The sequence below is a fragment of the Mercenaria mercenaria genome, chromosome 14, assembly GCF_021730395.1.
Source record: "Mercenaria mercenaria strain notata chromosome 14, MADL_Memer_1, whole genome shotgun sequence".
NCBI classification, from domain to species: Eukaryota; Metazoa; Mollusca; class Bivalvia; order Venerida; family Veneridae; genus Mercenaria; species Mercenaria mercenaria.
The window spans coordinates 8,665,939-8,684,282 of NC_069374.1; the positions used below are offsets into that span (position 1 = coordinate 8,665,939).

At 32.2% G+C, this 18,344-nt stretch overlaps 1 protein-coding gene across 1 annotated transcript in view; it reads left to right on the forward strand.

Annotated features, from left to right (window-relative positions):
* The first annotated feature begins 2,022 nt into the window (after window positions 1–2,022).
* LOC123526316 (metabotropic glutamate receptor 3-like) overlaps window positions 2,023–18,344 on the forward strand; it is a 33,393-nt gene continuing 17,071 nt past the window's right edge. The window contains exons 1-2 of the mRNA XM_045305408.2: window positions 2,023–3,102; window positions 12,687–12,841. Of these exons, the coding sequence (XP_045161343.1) occupies window positions 2,718–3,102; window positions 12,687–12,841 (540 nt within the window). The 5' untranslated portion in view covers window positions 2,023–2,717. The remainder of the gene's footprint in view (window positions 3,103–12,686; window positions 12,842–18,344) is intronic.

Sequence of the window (18,344 nt, forward strand, 5' to 3'; positions counted from 1 at the left end):
AAATGACAAATTAAAGTGGTCGAATTTATCATCAATCAACGTTCGCACAGTCCACATTTTACATACACCCTTCAGGGCCTCACTTCATGTGAGTTTGCTTACTAAATATAAATTTGATTCATGTAAAGTTTTAAGCAAATGTTAAGCTTTATTTTGATACCAACCATTAACAATTTGCAGAAATAAAAAAATACAGGTAAAAAACCTAATTTTCTGACCGGGTTTATCATCAATACCAGTAAATATGTGTCAATATAATCACACTAACATTTTTGATCTGGGAAAAAAGTGTAAAAACATCGAAGTTCTATTTAGTTAAGATACCTTTACATTGATTTAGTAGTTTAATCAAACTCAGGGATTGTCAAACTTACGATTGTAAGAAGTGGTGAACACATTTCGAAGACAGTGCGAGCCCAAAGTCAACTCAGGATGGTTTTACAGTTGGTAATTCTAACTCTATTCCTACACAACATAGCGCAAAAACTTCATGGCTTGAATTAAACGAATAAGTTGATTGAGTACGTAGACAGATTGTGTATGCCTGATTTAAGATGTGGAGACATTGACCAGTAACAAAGATTAATATACCATGATTCCGAAATGGCAACAGAATGTGATTACTAGTTTGGTTTCACGTCAAATAACAGGTTTTCGCAATTGTAAGCGTAACTTTTTTTTTAAAAAAAAAGACCAATAATTATTTTGATAATGAAGTGAGAAATAAAATTTATATATGTTAATAACACCAAGTCAAAAGTATTGTCCCTCTGTATCGGCCTCCGGCAACAGCTACATCACAATCCAGTTTTGTCGATGTCAGAGACAACACTAGCTTTAGGTAGCACCTCTAGCATCAATGCTTGTATCGAATCCAAGAAATAACTCTTTGAATTGCGCTCTTTCTTGTAGTTTCCACATTCAGGCTTAGCACTTTTATGGATAGGAGTTTTGTGTAGTTCACAGAAATTTTACTCAATCATTTTCATTAAATTCTTTTAAATTGACAATTCTAAGTACTAAGAGACAATTTCTGCAAAGTCATATACGTAAATATTTCTACTATATTTTACGACAGCATTCTTGAGTTTTGAAACATATTCAGTTTGAGTATCTGACAAATTACTGCGGTTCTTTCATAATTCTATAATTACTTCCTACACCACTTAATATATCATTGATCCGCGATCATATGGAATAGGTGAAGTATATGCGCGCTGGGGAAAATATTTCATGATGGACCTGTGAATTCTTTACTTATGGGTGAAACAGGTCCCATAAGCGTAAATACGACTAGCTTCTACTGATTATAAAACATACCGTACGATTTGTTGTGAATTAACTGTTGTTGTACTTTTTGTAGTTCAACCGCCACCCTTGTTTAAGAGCAACATTTAAAAAACACGTTTTTTTCATCCTCAAGTAATAAGTAAGTAGACTCGCCCAGTGTAATCAATAACTATTGACCGACCCCTCTGGTACAGTATCAAGACGCATAAACTAACTCTATACATAGAGCGCCTACTTCACCCGATTTACATTCGGAACATTTTCACGCGTTTCGGGCTTTATCGTATGTTTAACATGGGATTTTTGAACCGTCCAAAGATGTTGGAAATGTTTGTCTCATTGTTTATTTTTTTTAATTAAAATGTTACTGCTTTCATTGTCTACTTTTTTTTCCACCCTTGCCTGAAAAAACAGTAATGAGTTTGTACACTGTTCAGACAATTGTGCTCTGTTGAAATTTAACCAAACACAAGTTTACCTGCATATTATGTCACTATACCTGCCCAGTACTGGACATTATGGTAAACGCTTCTTTCCCGCACAAATGACAATTTCGCAACTTCTGTCCGGTTTATACAAATTTCTGGCCGCGATAAACCATTTAACTTGTTTTATATGTAATACAAAGAGCGTTGTATTTCAAATGCATCACAGATTACTGGTTTGAACTCTTTAGAAAAAGAAGTTATTATAGGGAAAACTCTGCGCAATAAACGGATATTCTCGCTGTTGTTGAGTTGGTCGAACTAACGCTGTGATTTAACAGATATTTCAATCAACGAGAAACGTTCGGGAGTGTTATAGGGGCGGGACTGTTTACAAAATAATAATAACGCCCAATAACGCGAGATTAGGATTTAGTACGAGATAAGATAGTTGGGAGTTACGATGTTATGTGAAATGTTTTGTAACTTTCTAGTACATTCGTTACGACATGTTATAACACAATACAAATATAGCTAAATTTATTTACTCCTATTTCACTAGTTTGTTGTGTTGTCTTTGGCGTATTCAAAACATATACGAAACAATTTGATTTGTTTTTCAAATACTCATAAATATTTAAATTATGAAAGTGACAAGTTTCAAAAGTGAAATGATGGAATGATTTTAATAGTTTTGTTTACAGAATAGTTAATTTTTACTTAACTCAAGAAGACCGTTATAATAATAACGCACTCAAAAGAGATGTTCACTCCCTTCGCTGCGCAATCATCAGGTCAATGCCTAATTGAAAGGATATCTGGCGTATCATAATCAACGACGACACATTTTTTGCGCCCCAGTAAACTGTTGAAAATACAAACAGCTATTTTATTTGATTGACGCTAGCAGTGTAAATAAATGGTTCATTATAGAATTGTACGATATTTTATCGTAAGGATATTCTTAACTGGTCTTACTTTGATATTTATATACTGTAAAAAATGAAGCTGTGCTTGTTAAGTTGGATTTTGGCAGTGCTTTTTCAACTTATCAACTATAATCTAAGCGTTCTTCCTCGTGAAAAATCCATCTATTACGTGGGAGCGCATGGAAATTTCACGTGGCCCCGTAGGGAGCTTTCTGTATCCCTTGACGGTGATATTATATTAGGGGCGTTGCACATGGTGCACGAGAGAAGCGAGGAACTCACATGTGGTGCCATCATGAGTCAAGGAGGGATTCAAGCCCTAGAGACTATGCTGTATACATTGGATTTTATAAACAGGCAAGCGGATATCCTCCCGTTGGTCAGTCTAGGGATGCTGGCTAAGGACGACTGTGACAGAGATATTTATGGTTTAGAACAAGCGGTTGATTTTATCAGAGGTATGATTTTAAATGCAACGTCATTCCTGTCTATAAGTCTTGTAAATAAATTATAAAAAAAACATATTCTCATGATTATAAAAATACATATACTCACACATCTTTATTATATAGTTATACTTTCTGTTTTCAGATATTTTTTATCCAAATAAATTTTTTTTACGCCCAACGTGCTCAGAATTTACAGGTATAGAAACATGTAAATTAAGCATAAAGCTAAGTTGATAAAACTCAGTCATATATTTTCTCCATCTGTTTAATCACTCTGTGAAAACTTTCTTTTAAAATATTTGTGATAGCTCGTGAGTGTAAAAGGCTGATTTGCCTCAAGGTGATATTGGCAATACTAGGACATTTACAAAATGTACATGTTCGATCCCAACCTACTGTTTGGTTGCTCAATACTCACTAAATAAAGATAAAAATATATTGAATAACATTCATGCCTGATATATATTGTTAAATAGATCTGAAGTTAGTAGCTTCTTGCAATCATGTCACTAAAAGTATTTTCTTTTTCTTTTCAAAATATTTCCAGAATATTGTTAGCTCAGTGCTGAGCTCAGTGAAAATGTTGCCATAATTACACATCGAGTGTCGTTCTTCTAATTATTAAATTGGTATTTTCGCCTTCGGCAATATTGACGTTGCTCTATGACCTCGACGCCAGGACTCGCGGACATTTCAGTCAACCTGGGAAAGCATCGTAACAATTCAAAACAAATATGTTTTTTGAAAATCAGCTTCCGCTTGCTTTTCTTCAGTTATGCAGGCCGATTTCAAAATTTCAGAGCGGGCGTTTTTCACTGTTTAGGGGCCTTATTATCACTGTGAAGCGACAGTTATTCCTAAAATTTAATACTGTTTATCATAATTGTCCATTAAAACACCAGAAGAACATGTTTGATGCTCTTTGTTGCCCCAGTTTGCAAAACTGACAGCCTAAATGACAGTTAGATTGTGTAAATAAATCCTTGAAAGATCATTAGAAAGAGTTTCCGCAAAACGTTTTTTTTTTTCTCAAGATGAACATCAATTTCTCATCAATTAAAACAGTGTCATTTAATAATGGCTGGTGAATAAAACAACGTTTTGCTGCAATCCTTAAAATTATACATGTATATCAGCAGTAATTTGGTAGTACTTAATTCAGTTTGGACTTCACATACAGTGTTACATCATAAATAATGTATTGTTAAAATAACTTTGATTTTAAGGACTGGAACATTGCTTCTATCAGCTATGTAAAATGAACACAATTGTCTTGCGGAGAAGGGGTACGCACATGGAACTTTATTAGGGCAAAGGAATCCTGAAGAGCTTACAAACTCACAATCCAAGAAAACATGCACTAAAGGCTTACTTTTTATTTTTCAAGTAGAGATGAAAAAAAAGAATATTATATAACTGTTTATAGATCCTTTTTTTAGATTTGTTTAATGGGTACCATCAGATCTATTTATCAAAAAGAAACTGAAGATGATAATGCATTTATTGTTAAGACTTGCATCATCAAAAGTAAGTCTTTCCTTATTTGCCAAAGTTAAATGTGAACCAAAGAACAACAGAAAGTGCAAAATTTGCCATTGAATTTACAAGTGAAATCGGCCATCAGTTGATGATGGATTTCCTAGTATCTTGTGAAATTGCATTGAAAGTTGACAGACACTATGATATATAGGTAAAGAGTATACCTAATGTACTGGTGAGGTGATTGCAGAGTTTTCCATAAATATAATGATTTCTGTTATACACTACATGAGAGTAACAGCTTTCTTATACTTATGTAGTGACATAGAATCTAAGGCAAAACCCTTTATGTGGCCAGGGTACTGGCTTGCCTAGGATAAAACTTAGCAAACACATTAGTACACTGGAAATACGGTCTTATTGCATGATTTTCTTGTATCCTCCTGTTGTCACTCCAGTTTGTTTAAATGTCTGAATGTTCGTAATGTTTTTTGGGAACAGTTTGTAATTAAACCTTCAACATTTAAAGATCTTTGGTTCTTTTATGTATTTTCAAGCCATTTTGATACGTTTTTGCAGTGCTTGTTGACTTTTGTGACAAGTTTTTTTTTCTTCAAATCGCTCCTAGCCCGCTCCAAAAGTAGGTGAAATCCAAAAACAAATATTTTTGTTTTTATTTCGCTCGCTTGCTCCTAAATGTTTTGGAAAAATTCCGATGACCAAGAAATTAATTTGGTGTGGCCTTATTGAAATCCAAATTAAGTTATTTATAACATGATACACATTGAATTTTAGGCAGATATTTATTTTGATATATATTTACATTCGTCCTGTCCTTGTCCATTGGAAATATGACTTTCATTTTGTACGAACAGGAAAATTAAAGGCACCAAAGGTCTGACAACGCTGCTAAGTGATAACGTGCCGCTGTTTTGACGACGTCTGCGTATAGTCAGGGAAAACATTCTTAAATGACGTCACATTGTTCCGAGTGATGAACAAAATGACCAGGATGCTGATTTTAATGCTAGTTTATACTAATTTATTTTAAGTCGATTTTGAAATAAGTTCTACAACTTATATTAATCACTCTGGACAACTAATTCCTAATGGAATCCATCGTATCGCCACGAGGGTATGAGAGAAGAGGCTAGTTTTCCTTTTAATGCTTAGCGCAAAGCAAGTGTTCTACTGGTACCCTTTTTCACGTCTTTGGTATGACGCAGCCGGGGATCGAACCCATGATCTCCTGCACTCGAAGCGGACGCTCTACCACTAGGCTATCGAGGCGGTTAAATGTTAATTTTAATGTTAAATGCAACAACATGTGTGCTTTAATTTCTACTATAACCTTGTTGTAGATACTTGCAATATTAGAAAAAGATCGGAGTTCATGCGAAATTATTGACAAAATAGGATCGGCAAATTAAACATGAATCGCTCGATTTGCCGATCCTATTCCATCGTTTATTTCGCAATAACTCCGAAAACATATACAATTTCTTAAATTACAGCTTTTATCTCGTGCCTACGTAATAATACAATGTCATCATATGGAGTAAATAGTTGTACACAAAACTTTTTTTAAAAGTTGCTCAATCTTTGTATCAAAATATATACTAATGATATACAATGTAACAGTTTCATTTTTTTTCAGTTTAGTCACTTACAATGCATTTATCCTATTTTGTTAATCATTTATTAAAAGGAAAAAGCCCGATTACATTAAGAAAAGTGAAGTTATTCAAAGGATTTCACAATCTTAATTTTTTGGGTGACGTAATTCCTGTTTGTGTAACAAATTCTTGATTGAAAGGTACAACTTATTATAGGTTGTCAGTTGTTAACCAAGTTAGCAGATACACGATTATTCAAAAGACACTCTCCCTTAACGTGTCGTAATTCCGTCTGAAACTCTGCAACATTTTTTTTTTTACATTCTTATTGAATCAGTCTTTATGACTGACCCTAACTTGTCTCCACTTTTTCAGCTTATTATCATCCATTGTATTAAACATTTTACTATATTTCCGGTACGAAAATAAATTCATGAATTTAATGAAATACTTTCATGTGTTTTGATAAGCAAACAACATTTTGATGTTGTATTAAAGTTGCGTTTAATGGCATTCAATATATTTTTTTACTGTTTCGTTAACATATTATATTCAAATCGATCAGGGATAGCATATACCAGCTGGTAGACAAAGAATCTAAATCAACGATCCATAGTAGCTATATGACCGGTCTAGGTCAATTGTAATAGTATTAATAAGGGTCAGAGGGCTATTATTTTCTTCCATAGTCATTAACACTCAAAGGCATCGCCCTTCCAGGATTTTATTATACTGCGAAGAAATGGATAAAAAATAGAATGCTTTTTGCATCAAAAGTATGATTACGGAATTAAAACTTAAAAAAGTTTTTTGTTTGTTTGTTTGTTTGCTTTTGTTTTGTTTTTTCAATATGATGCTACCGGATTTTATTTAAAACCGCTTTTTCAGCAAACTCTGAAGTGTAACGTTAATAACTTTCAACTTTCCTATATTCAATGTAAAACACTTTATATATCATATTCAACAGATCTGGCGTCTATATCGATTCTCGTACCTTAAGTAAGGTGCTTTATTCCTAGAACAGCTTAGTTGCAAAAGTTAATTGTTTTGTCTTTAAAGAACAAACAAGAAAAAAAAACATTATCAAACCTTAACTAATATCTGAAACTTTGAATACAATTAGAATACAATTAGAAGATGAATCGGGTAATAGTTTGTTGTCAAGAGATAATGCTAACACTTTAAGCCATTCTTGAAATGTTTTCCAATTTCTGATTCAAAAAGGGACGTCATTATTACGTCAAAGTCTCATTTTTCATACTTTTGTGAGAAAACCGGAAACGTTTAGGTTATTTTTTCATCTATTACATTCGTAAAATATGCTAGTTTAATTTAAATGCAACTGGTATTTTTGCGTATTTTCGCCGCCAAATTAATCCTTGTATCTCACTATTGGGGGTTTTGATTGATTTATTTTTCATCTTAATGTCATATTTCATAGGGTTCAATTTCCTAATCTGTCATTCCATGAAAGCAAGAATATACAGAGATTCAAACTAAGCATCCAACCCAGACCTCTGTTAATTTTAATGTCATATCGTAACAAATGCTTATATATTAAAATGATACGGTTAAAACCAAGAAAGCAAAAACTTGAAAATGAAATTGAAAGGACAAGTTCTCAGATGTCCGCACGTGTAAGAGTGGGGAAAGTCGAGCAAATATACAATACAATACTATACAAAAGTTTATTCAGCATAAAACATAACACATATGCTTATAGCCTATACAAAATTAATGTTCAATGATAAACATATTTAATAAAAATATAGTTGGAAGAGAATTGGAGCAGGTTACGCTAACGATTCTCGAAAATGCAAAAATTAAATAAGTGAGATGAGTTTTACAAAAATAATATCGGAAGAGCGTTATAATTTTTATAACAAACAATTGTAGAATTGAATTAACAAAAGCATATACTGTACATCATATTACATATATTCTTCAGACTGAATGTAGATAGGGGACTAAGAAATACGGTTCTTTGTTGCAAAATATATATACTTCGCTAAGTTTAAGATAACATTTTTTGATTTTGATGACATCAATTTTTCAAATTCAATGATACTTGGCCGATGGCAATAATATTTCTTAAAATATTTGCTTCTTAAGTCACGGTGCATCTGGCATACTAATAAAAAGTGGTACTCGTTTTCTATAGTATTCATATTACACGATTTACAGAGTCTCTGTTCTCGCGGAGTATCAGTGTACCTTCCAGTTTCTATCAAAATATTATGTGATGAAGTTCTAAATCTTGATAAAGCAAACCTATATTTGTTATCAGTAAGTACTTTCAAATATTCTTCTAGCTCAAATTCAAATTTAAAGATACGGTATGACTGTAACCGATTAGAGTTGTTCATATCAGAATACCATTTTTGTAAAAAGTTGTCAATAATTCTTTACTTAATTACCTCAAAAGGAATTTCAGATTCAGACTGTTGATTCCATACATATAATAAACCATGCTCTTGTAAAATAGTTTTAATTTGGGAGGCCCAGTTCTGTCTATTATACGTATAATCAAGATCTGGATCATTTTTTAGCATCATATAAATTGTTTTTACAAGTGCTGAGTCATTTTGTTTTAAAATTCTTATCCAGTACTTTATCATGTTTATTTTTCGAAGGACTGAAAGGGGGATTCTTCCAACTTCTCCATAAAGTGCTGCTAAATTGGTTGATTTTTTTACACCCAATATGCGTCGTAAAAATCTGGTTTGAATAGCCTCAACATCAGTGGCTTCATGTATACCCCATATTTCTGATCCAAAATTGAGAATTGAAGAAACGAGTATGTCAAACAATTTACATTTTTGACTTATTTGTAATTCTACATTATTGAAAATGCAGAATAGGTTATATAGCGCAAAAGATGCGTGTTGAGCGATACATTTCTGAGTGCGATGCCAGTTAACATTTTTGAAAAATGTCATACCTAGATATTTAAAAGAGGTCACTGTTTCTATTTCATTACCGTAGATCATGAAATTGTGAGAAGTGTGCCTTCCTTTTTCAAAAATCATTGCTTTTGTCTTTGATGTGTTCATTTTCAAACCCCACAAATTACAGAAATTTTCAACATCAGTTAGCATAGACTGTAATGTTTCGGGCGATTTGGCAAAATTTACCTGATCGTCGGCATATAAGAGAATGAACAGTTTTAACTCGTTTATGGAAAAAATGTTGTCTAAATCTGTATTTATATTGTCTATAATATCATTAACGAAGAGCATGAAGAGTAAAGGGGACCTGGGACCCCCCTGCTTTAAGCCTATATCTGACCTGAAGAATTTGGACGTATTTGATTTGTATCTTACGCAAGACTTCACTGTCGTGTACATAGACTTAATAGCTTTAACCATTTTACAGCTTACATTTTCTAAAAGAAGTTTTTGCCACAGAAATGTTCTATCAATTTTATCAAAGCATTTTTCATAATCTATGAACACGCAGTAAAGTCTTGTCTAGAATTTAAAACCTTAGCTATTACAGAGTGCAAAATAAATATAAGTTTGCATGTTTTAGTTTTATGTTTGTTTCTTTGACCTGCAAACATAAACCAATACAACATAACTCTGGGTCTGATGGTTTTTTGCACTAAACGACCAAAACCACGTCCTAATGAATTAATTGCGTTCAGCATTACAGTATTGGTCATTGACATAAAGCTGATATTCGCAAGTCAACACTTGATATTCCTGATCAATTAAAAGCTGTATGTTTGTAAAAGAAAAACCGCTAGGGAGGAAAACAAATGGGATTTTTGCCTTTTTATTGCATTTCAAAATGTTTTTTTTTCTTTTATGTTTTTTTTGTTGTTGTTGTTTGATCCGACCAATGTCGAAATATCACATGACACCCGCGTTACCAAAATTTGAAAACCAAATGTCTCCACATAGCCATTGATTTAGTCATTTCTCTTACTGTATTCATCGTTTTATATCAGGAATTATATTTATAAACTTATCTCAACGACCAGTGATTTTACATACCGAGCACTGGTAAATAACTATATTTTAATGACAGCAAACGCATCATTTTCTGTGCATAGATTCTTTTAAGCTTTGCAGTGTATTTTCAATTTTTCAGTTTAATTGTTTGAACAATTTGCAACAGTTATTTTCAAAATAATCTTATCACATATAATCACATATAACCACGTTCAAGCAAACATGTAAAGCCCGGTCCAAATATAGGTCAATAAATGGTCATCTCGGGAAAGTTTGCACAAATTGCTAAATATCTTTTGAAATGGCAGTCGGAGATTTACAATATAACATACCTATGACCATCTACGACAGAAATTGGATTTGAAGGGTATAGCTGCTAATCGGAATGCAACCTACAGTAAAGTTCCTTCATCATTTTAGCAAAACATCTCATGATCAAATTCAGCGTAATAGAATATTTGATTGAGGTTGTTATGTTCACTGATTGCTCCTGCTTCGCAGAGCGGAAATTGAGCACTCTGGCCAAATTGTTAAACGTCATTTTATAAAGCGTAGGTGAGGTTGTACAAACAAAATTGAATCAAAGTACTTTCCAGAAAAGCTTCTGCTTTCATATTAGAATTCGAGTTAGGAGAAACGTATGTTTATTACATCCTTGACTTAGATTATTGATTACATCGAAATGAGAGAAAAAACGTGTATTTAGCTTTCATATCGTAATTGTCATTAAATGCCAGAGGTTTCATATTTTGTTGGCTTTAAAATGTGCAACATAAACATAAAAACACATAATTTGAATGCTTAACCTTTAGCCTGCTAAATTTCTAAAATGGACTGGTCCATCATTCAATTATGGTAGTACCACGTTTTATTCAAAGCGGTGTTCACTGAAAATTTACTGACTGAATAGCGAACAGTGCAGACAATGATCTGATCTTTGTCGTCACGTATCGTTAAGGCAGGGTCACCTTCCACCAGCAGGCTAAAGGTTAATTACTGTGTGCAATCTCAGTATAATGGATGATAGTAAGTATAGAATAAAGGCAATGAAGTGAAATCTTAGCCATTAAGAAACCAAAACGGAGGGTGCCAAGCGATCGGCGATGAAAATTTCGCCTCATGTTCATAACCTAAATCACACTTTGTGTTTAACTACTTTCTAAATGCAACTTACCAACTCTCTTCACTGATTTTTAAATATTAATCAATACTTTTCATGAATACTTATTGCACAATTTTGAAATTAACTGCGGTAACTGGTTAAAAAGGTACGAAAAACAGTGAACACTAAGAATGAAAACGTATTATTGATATTATTGAAGAGCGTTCGTCGTTGTAAAATTGTTAAATTCAGAATTGTTCTTGCAAGAAAGGAAAACAAAGTTAACCCTTAATGATGTAAATTTCATATTAGCTTAATGTTTAGGAAAATTACGTAATAATTATCATTATAGATTCATTGTATTTGATACAGACGTATAAGACTTTATCAAAAATTAAAAATGAAACAGCTACCCTTGTTTTATTTTGATTACGTATCCGTAATTTATTATCTAAAATATAAATGGAACTTAATTATGTTTATACGTCTTAACATTTTTTTTTGTTAGAAAATTCCTTAGAAACGATGTATACGGTAAAGACTATGTGAGGTTCCAGAGGCCAGTGACGTTATTGCTTGTTAGAACGACGTTTGTTCAAACACTTTACAGAGCTGGTCTTATTAAGTAGTAAAGATATTGCCCTGTCGTCAAATATATTTTATTATAGTATTCTAGAATGAAGAAAGGCTAATGGGTTCTGTCTGAACAGATCAATCAACTTTCAACAGATAGATATCTTTATTTCCCCCAATTGTGGAGAGCACTCGTTAGATTATAAAAAGCATTCAGGTTTTATTCACGAGTTCTAGGACATAATTACTGACTATACGACATAATTACTGAGTATTTTTAATACAATTTCAATTTCGCATTTCCATTTGAACTGTGATGTATTATTGTTATTTGCTAAATAACCACTTATGTTAGTTCCTGAGTTTAAAATAACAATAAAAGTAGAACCTCTAATAATAATGTTCGCCTTGCTGTCGGGTATGTTCAGTACGACGGAGCTTTACTCTATGGTTGGCGTTTGTTTGTTTGTTTAATGTATAATAACAAACACTTTTGTTGCAATTTTCAAATACTCTGGCTTTTTCGAGAAATCAAATGACATAGTGTATAAGGCATGATTTTAGGAAAACAAATATCCAAATAAAGTAAGAAAATGTCAACAATATGTATACATGTATATGTATAAAGTCCCGGCTGCAATGATAAGCTTTCGCATTTAAACATATAGGGATTACAACTTTAATTTTTCATCGGAAATTGTACATGTATTTCAGTCAAGGTGCTGTAACTGTTTGCACAAAACATAGTAACAGTTCGACACACTACATGGTAATGCAAGGTCACATGATAATAAAGTTTTTAATATCATGGCTTTTGTAGTTTTTTATCTTCAAGTTATTGTTTAAATATTTCTGTTTCCATTGAAGGATCAATCGCAAGCATCGGAGGTTCCGACTATACCTGTCAGGACGGAAGTACTCCTGATCTGAATCCTAAAGTTATACCAGGTGTTATTGGAGCTCCCTCAAGTGTAACATCAATACAGGTTGCAAATCTGCTGAAACTATTCAAAATCCCACAGGTACGATACTCGTTTTATATCATTTTTATTTTCTATTTGTCATATTTTGTTTTACGTTTCCATGTTGATGATATTTAAAACAACACTTTGTTACAGTTGCTGAACAGTTTACATGCACAGAAGATGTGCGTAACATTTCTTGAGCTCTGACGATTTTGAGTACTTGATTTTTTTCTTTTCCATTCCTGAAACGTTCAGATTTCATTAACCAAACTGTCTTTTGTACTCATACGTTAAGAGTAAAATGTAAAACTTTCTAGAATAGAATCCTAATAGCAAAAACCAATGCCGTATGACAAACAAATGTAATTTATGGAAATATCAACGTTTTCGATACCATGCTTTTACACACTGACAAATGGTTAATGTGTGTGGTACGCGAAGTCCGGAAGTAGTAACGGTAAAGACATTGCCCTATGGTTGATTTGCGTACAGTATTATAGAGTGAGGTAAGGCTAATGGGTTCAGTCTACACAGATCAATCAAGCCGCAGTATGCTAGTTCTACGTCTTACATTTGTATATTTGACCTTTTTCTATTCGTATTAATTGTTTTTTTTTCTGTACTTTGTCCAAGACGTCTTTTAAGGCTGCACTTTGGTTTATTAACTCAATGCATGTGGATGATCAACTCAATGCATCCTTCACATTGAAACGGCAAAAAAACGTTGTTTAAGAAGAAGTTTGTAAACGAATAAGGCAATTTAACAAACTTCCGTATTTTTTCACAATGCAAACTTATATTTATAACCTTGCATGTATTTTGTTTTGTTCTAAGACACAGTTATACACCAGTAGTGAAAACACCTTTTCATAAGCATGATAAAATAACAAAATGCATGTCTACTTTACCTTACAAGGTGAATTGTAATGCCGAAACGTTTTTGATGGAATGTTATAGGTATTATGGCCCTACTTCATTACTTATTATGTCCAAATAATAAAACACAGTTCCAGATTATCTTCTTTATTTTTCTTCGCAGGAAAACCACACAGTTTAAAGTAACAATTAACAGATTTCACACGGATATCCGTAGAATATAACAATTAGTAAAAAGCTTTAAATATTAAAAATATCATATGTTCTAGTGGAAAACCACGATGTTTCTACTTGGAAATCCAAAGTTATTCTCTCAAACTTGCTGTCTTCAAAATATATGTTTTCTCAGCATATCATAACTGAGCAATTGAAATGATCCTTATTGTAAGTGCAATTAACAGTATAAACCAGTCAAATTCAAGAACGCATACAGGGTAATAAAATTACAAGTATTTGAAATATTAAGAAGATTTGACAGCAATCAACACCTTATCAGTCAGGAAGTTTTAACATTTAAATTATCAAGTCAGTCACAATGACTATCACAAATAGATTTAGAAGCCTTTTAGCACATTCTGGACTATCAAAGATTAAAGGGCATAAATGTGTCAAACTTGAGACAACAATAAAGTTTTGACAAGTGTCATGAAAACATAAAAAGAATTTTCGTTATTTAAAATTTTAGCAACATAAACTTATTGAATAATTTATCCTTATTGTAGTTTCTATGTTAAAAGATATACATTTTTGTGCTATCTGATTTTTTAACGATTTTTCTGATTTTTCACAGCACAACACTACCTCCCCCTAAAAAATATTACACTCCTGTGAAATGAAAAAGTCAAAGTACAGTACGTAAGTAATAAATATACATCAACCAAAAATACACAGTTCGTATAAATACCAGATTATACTTTTTGTATGTAAGTATCAACACAGACGAATATCTCTGCATAATTGTGGCATCAGAAATCTACAAATACACACTGCACAAAGAATTATTTCATTATATTTACATGAATTTTTGCCTAAATGATTTTTTTAAAAATATATGCATTTTAACAACACAACTCTACCTCCCCTTTTGAAATAATGTCACTCTTGTGACATTGGAAATTCAAAATGCAATATAATGAAAATATAATTAACTTAATTGCTCCAGCCACGTTAGATGCACTGTAAGTTCTTATATAAATACCAAAATATACTTAATGTATATAAGTATCAAAGACAAACAAACATGCATACAAGTAGCCCCACAGTCCGCTAATACATATCATGCATATCAGTTATATTGCACAAGGAATTTACATTTACTATTGTCTTTCAAAAAAGTCCGTTTTATTTCTTGTATTCGATTCCATTTCAAAGTTTTTCGAATTATCAAGTTTTTCTTTTAATAAAATTAAGTAGTCTTTTTCTGCAAAATTTTGCTGATTTTCCATTTGCTTATTGAGTTCTTGAATTTTGATATGCAACTTCCGATTTTCCTCTTTTTCACCCTGAAGTGCTGACTTTGTTGTTGCCATAGAAATAACCATTTGCTGCATAACAGACTGACCTTCCTTAAAACGATTCTCTAGCCTCTTGTTTTTAGTTTGAAATATATTGACTGCATTGATTGTTTCTTTGACGATCTTCCGTAACGTTTCATTTTGATTACGCAAGTCACAAACCTATTTGACCAGTTTAACATTTAGAGTTCTCAGATTATTTTGCTTGAGAAGTTGTCTGAAGTTGTTAGTATTGAGGAATTCGTCATGCTGCTCAAGATAAAGTCAATGTCTGCATTGTAAAATGGCAATGATGTTTCTGCTGTTTTCCTGTTTATAAAGGCTGTCATGCGTTCTCTGTCTCGTTGTTTTGAATTTTCCGATTTGTAAGTGAGTCCATTTGCTTTAATTTTACAAACTCTGGCGTAATGTCCAATTTTATTGCATCTGTTGCATGTAGCCACCTTTGCATTACACTTTTTATCATGTTTAAGTCCACACTGTTGACAAGAAATTCTTAGTGGTAATCCACTGCACATTTTTCATTGTCATTTTCTCTGGGGAATTTCGTATCTCGCTTGCTAATTGAGAGGTTGGGAAAGACCACTGTTCACCGCCACGTGTAATGCCGAAAAGTTTTTGATGGAATGATATAGGTATTATGTCCAAATAATAAAACACAGTTCCAGATTATCTTCTTTATTTTTCTTCACAGGAAAACCACACAGTTTAAAGTAACAATTAACAGTTTTCACACGGATATCCGTAGAATATAACAATTAGTAAAAAGCTTTAAATATTAAAAATATCATATGTTCTAGTGGAAAACCACGATGTTTCTACTTGGAAATCCAAAGTTATTCTCTCAAACTTGCTGTCTTCAAATATATGTTTTCTCAGCATACCATAACTGAGCAATTGAAATGATCCTTATTGTAAGTGCAATTAACAGTATAAACCAATCAAATTCAAGAAAGCATACAGGGTTATAAAATTACAAGTATTTGAAATATTAAGAAGTTTTGACAGCAATCAACACCGTATCAGTCAGGAAGTCTTAACATTCAAATTATCAAGTCAGTCACAATGACTCTATCACAAATAGATTTAGAAGCCTTTTAGCACATTCTGGACTATCAAAGATTAAAGGGCATAAATGTGTCTAAGTTGAGACAACAATAAAGTTTTGACAAGTGTCATGAAAACATAAAAAGAATTTTCGTTATTTAAAATTTTAGCAACATAAACTTATAGAATTATGTATCCTTATTGTAGTTTCTTTGTTAAAAGATATACATTTTTGTGCTATCTTATTTTTAACGATTTTTCTGATTTTTCACTGCACAACAGAATTATTCTGAAAGCGCCCTTATACACTGACGAGGTCTGAAAACGCAACAAATATTATGTCTGAATACATTTTTACTACAAAAAGCATCACCTTGAAATATTCAACAAATACACATCTCGATAATATTGAACAGAATGGGCATAGAGTATCGAGATGATGAACATTTCAAGGTGATACTTTTTGTAGTAAAATATATATTCAGGCATATGTCTGTTGCGTTTTCATATCTCGTCAGTGTATATATACATCAGTAATGATTTATTCAATTCAAATACATGTATTTATAATAGTAAATGATTAATGGAAGCAATGATAAATATTTAAAAAAAGGATTTAGAAAACTTATGAAACTTTATATTCTATTTGACTGAATATATACAACATATCTTTGTAAATTGAACAATGAATGGGAAAAACACCACAATGAAAAAAATTGTTGTTATTCATCTAAATGTATTTTACGGCGTGCTAAATTTTAGTACAAGTTGGAAATAGTGTAAAGATGAAAAGATACATCCTGAATGTTTTCTTAAACGAGAAATAGAGACAATATCCAATTTTATAAAATGATTACAGTAATTTTGACTTGTAAATATCATGAAATCTACGGAATTATCTTAATGATATACATTGTTTCAACAGGGTCATTTACACAGAGCAATACGGAATGTTCTGTAATTTCCGGGGCAATTCAGATTTTGTGTAATTTTTAAAGCGCCGCAACATAATATCAAAGGAATACCATTTCCTGGGGAATTATTCAGGCAAAAGATATCGTTCTATTTTATGTCTATGATAATCAAAATTTCCATGTGATGAATTTTCAGTTAAGGTGTATTTCACATAACTTGTAATATTATTATCCAGTTTACACAATGTGATCTATATATGATCTATGGACAGTACGTCAAATGAAAAATCTTTTAAAAGTCACTAAAAATAAATGATTGTCCATTTAGGACAGGTGGAAATGCCCTTTTTTATTTAGATAAGTTGTTATTTGGATCTTAAAACGTTTCTAGAAATCAATCGAATGTGCCCTAAGGGCAATTTTCCTAGGAATAGCTAACTTACTACTTGAATAAAAGAACACAATCAAGCCCAACAGATCAATTATATGTTCAGACCTGTAACAGTAAAACAACACTCTGTCATGAAGATGTACCTATTTCTAATATTGTGATAAATTTATTGGAACATATTTTAATATATTTGATACTCATTTTTCACTTCATAATTTTATCTATATGACGGACGGACAGACGGACGTTCCTACATACGGGTATTTGTGTGGCTACTCTTTGTTCATAGCCAAGAATAGCCACAAAAAGCGTAATGAATCAATGACATCAACGAAAACGTAAAATGTCAAATGCGATTCTTTTCAATGGAATATACGGTAAGTATTTTAGATAAAACAGCAGAAGGGATAGTTATCAAAGAAAATATTAGTTACGTGACAGCTTAGTGTCAAACATAACAGATATAAGTTGACATACTAACCAGACATTATAAACATTAAATGTGTCAAATGAACAGCAAGGTATCATTATTTAAAAAAATGGCCTTATGGATACATCTACATACTAAACAATGGCTCGTTTTTATTTTTAAAAGTAAATGTTATTTTACCAAGATTTTAAAAAATGAAAATGAAAACGTTAACAAAGGATAATGTTTCTAAAATAAGGCGACTAACAAGTTCTCACGTATCCTAGACATTAAAATAAAAAAGGTGGAAAACACAGGTCGCCCTACACGACATAAACGAAAATGTTGCAGGCTCGGTTTGATTGAGCCTGTTCACGGACGGTACTGGAAATGCATACTACCGTCTACG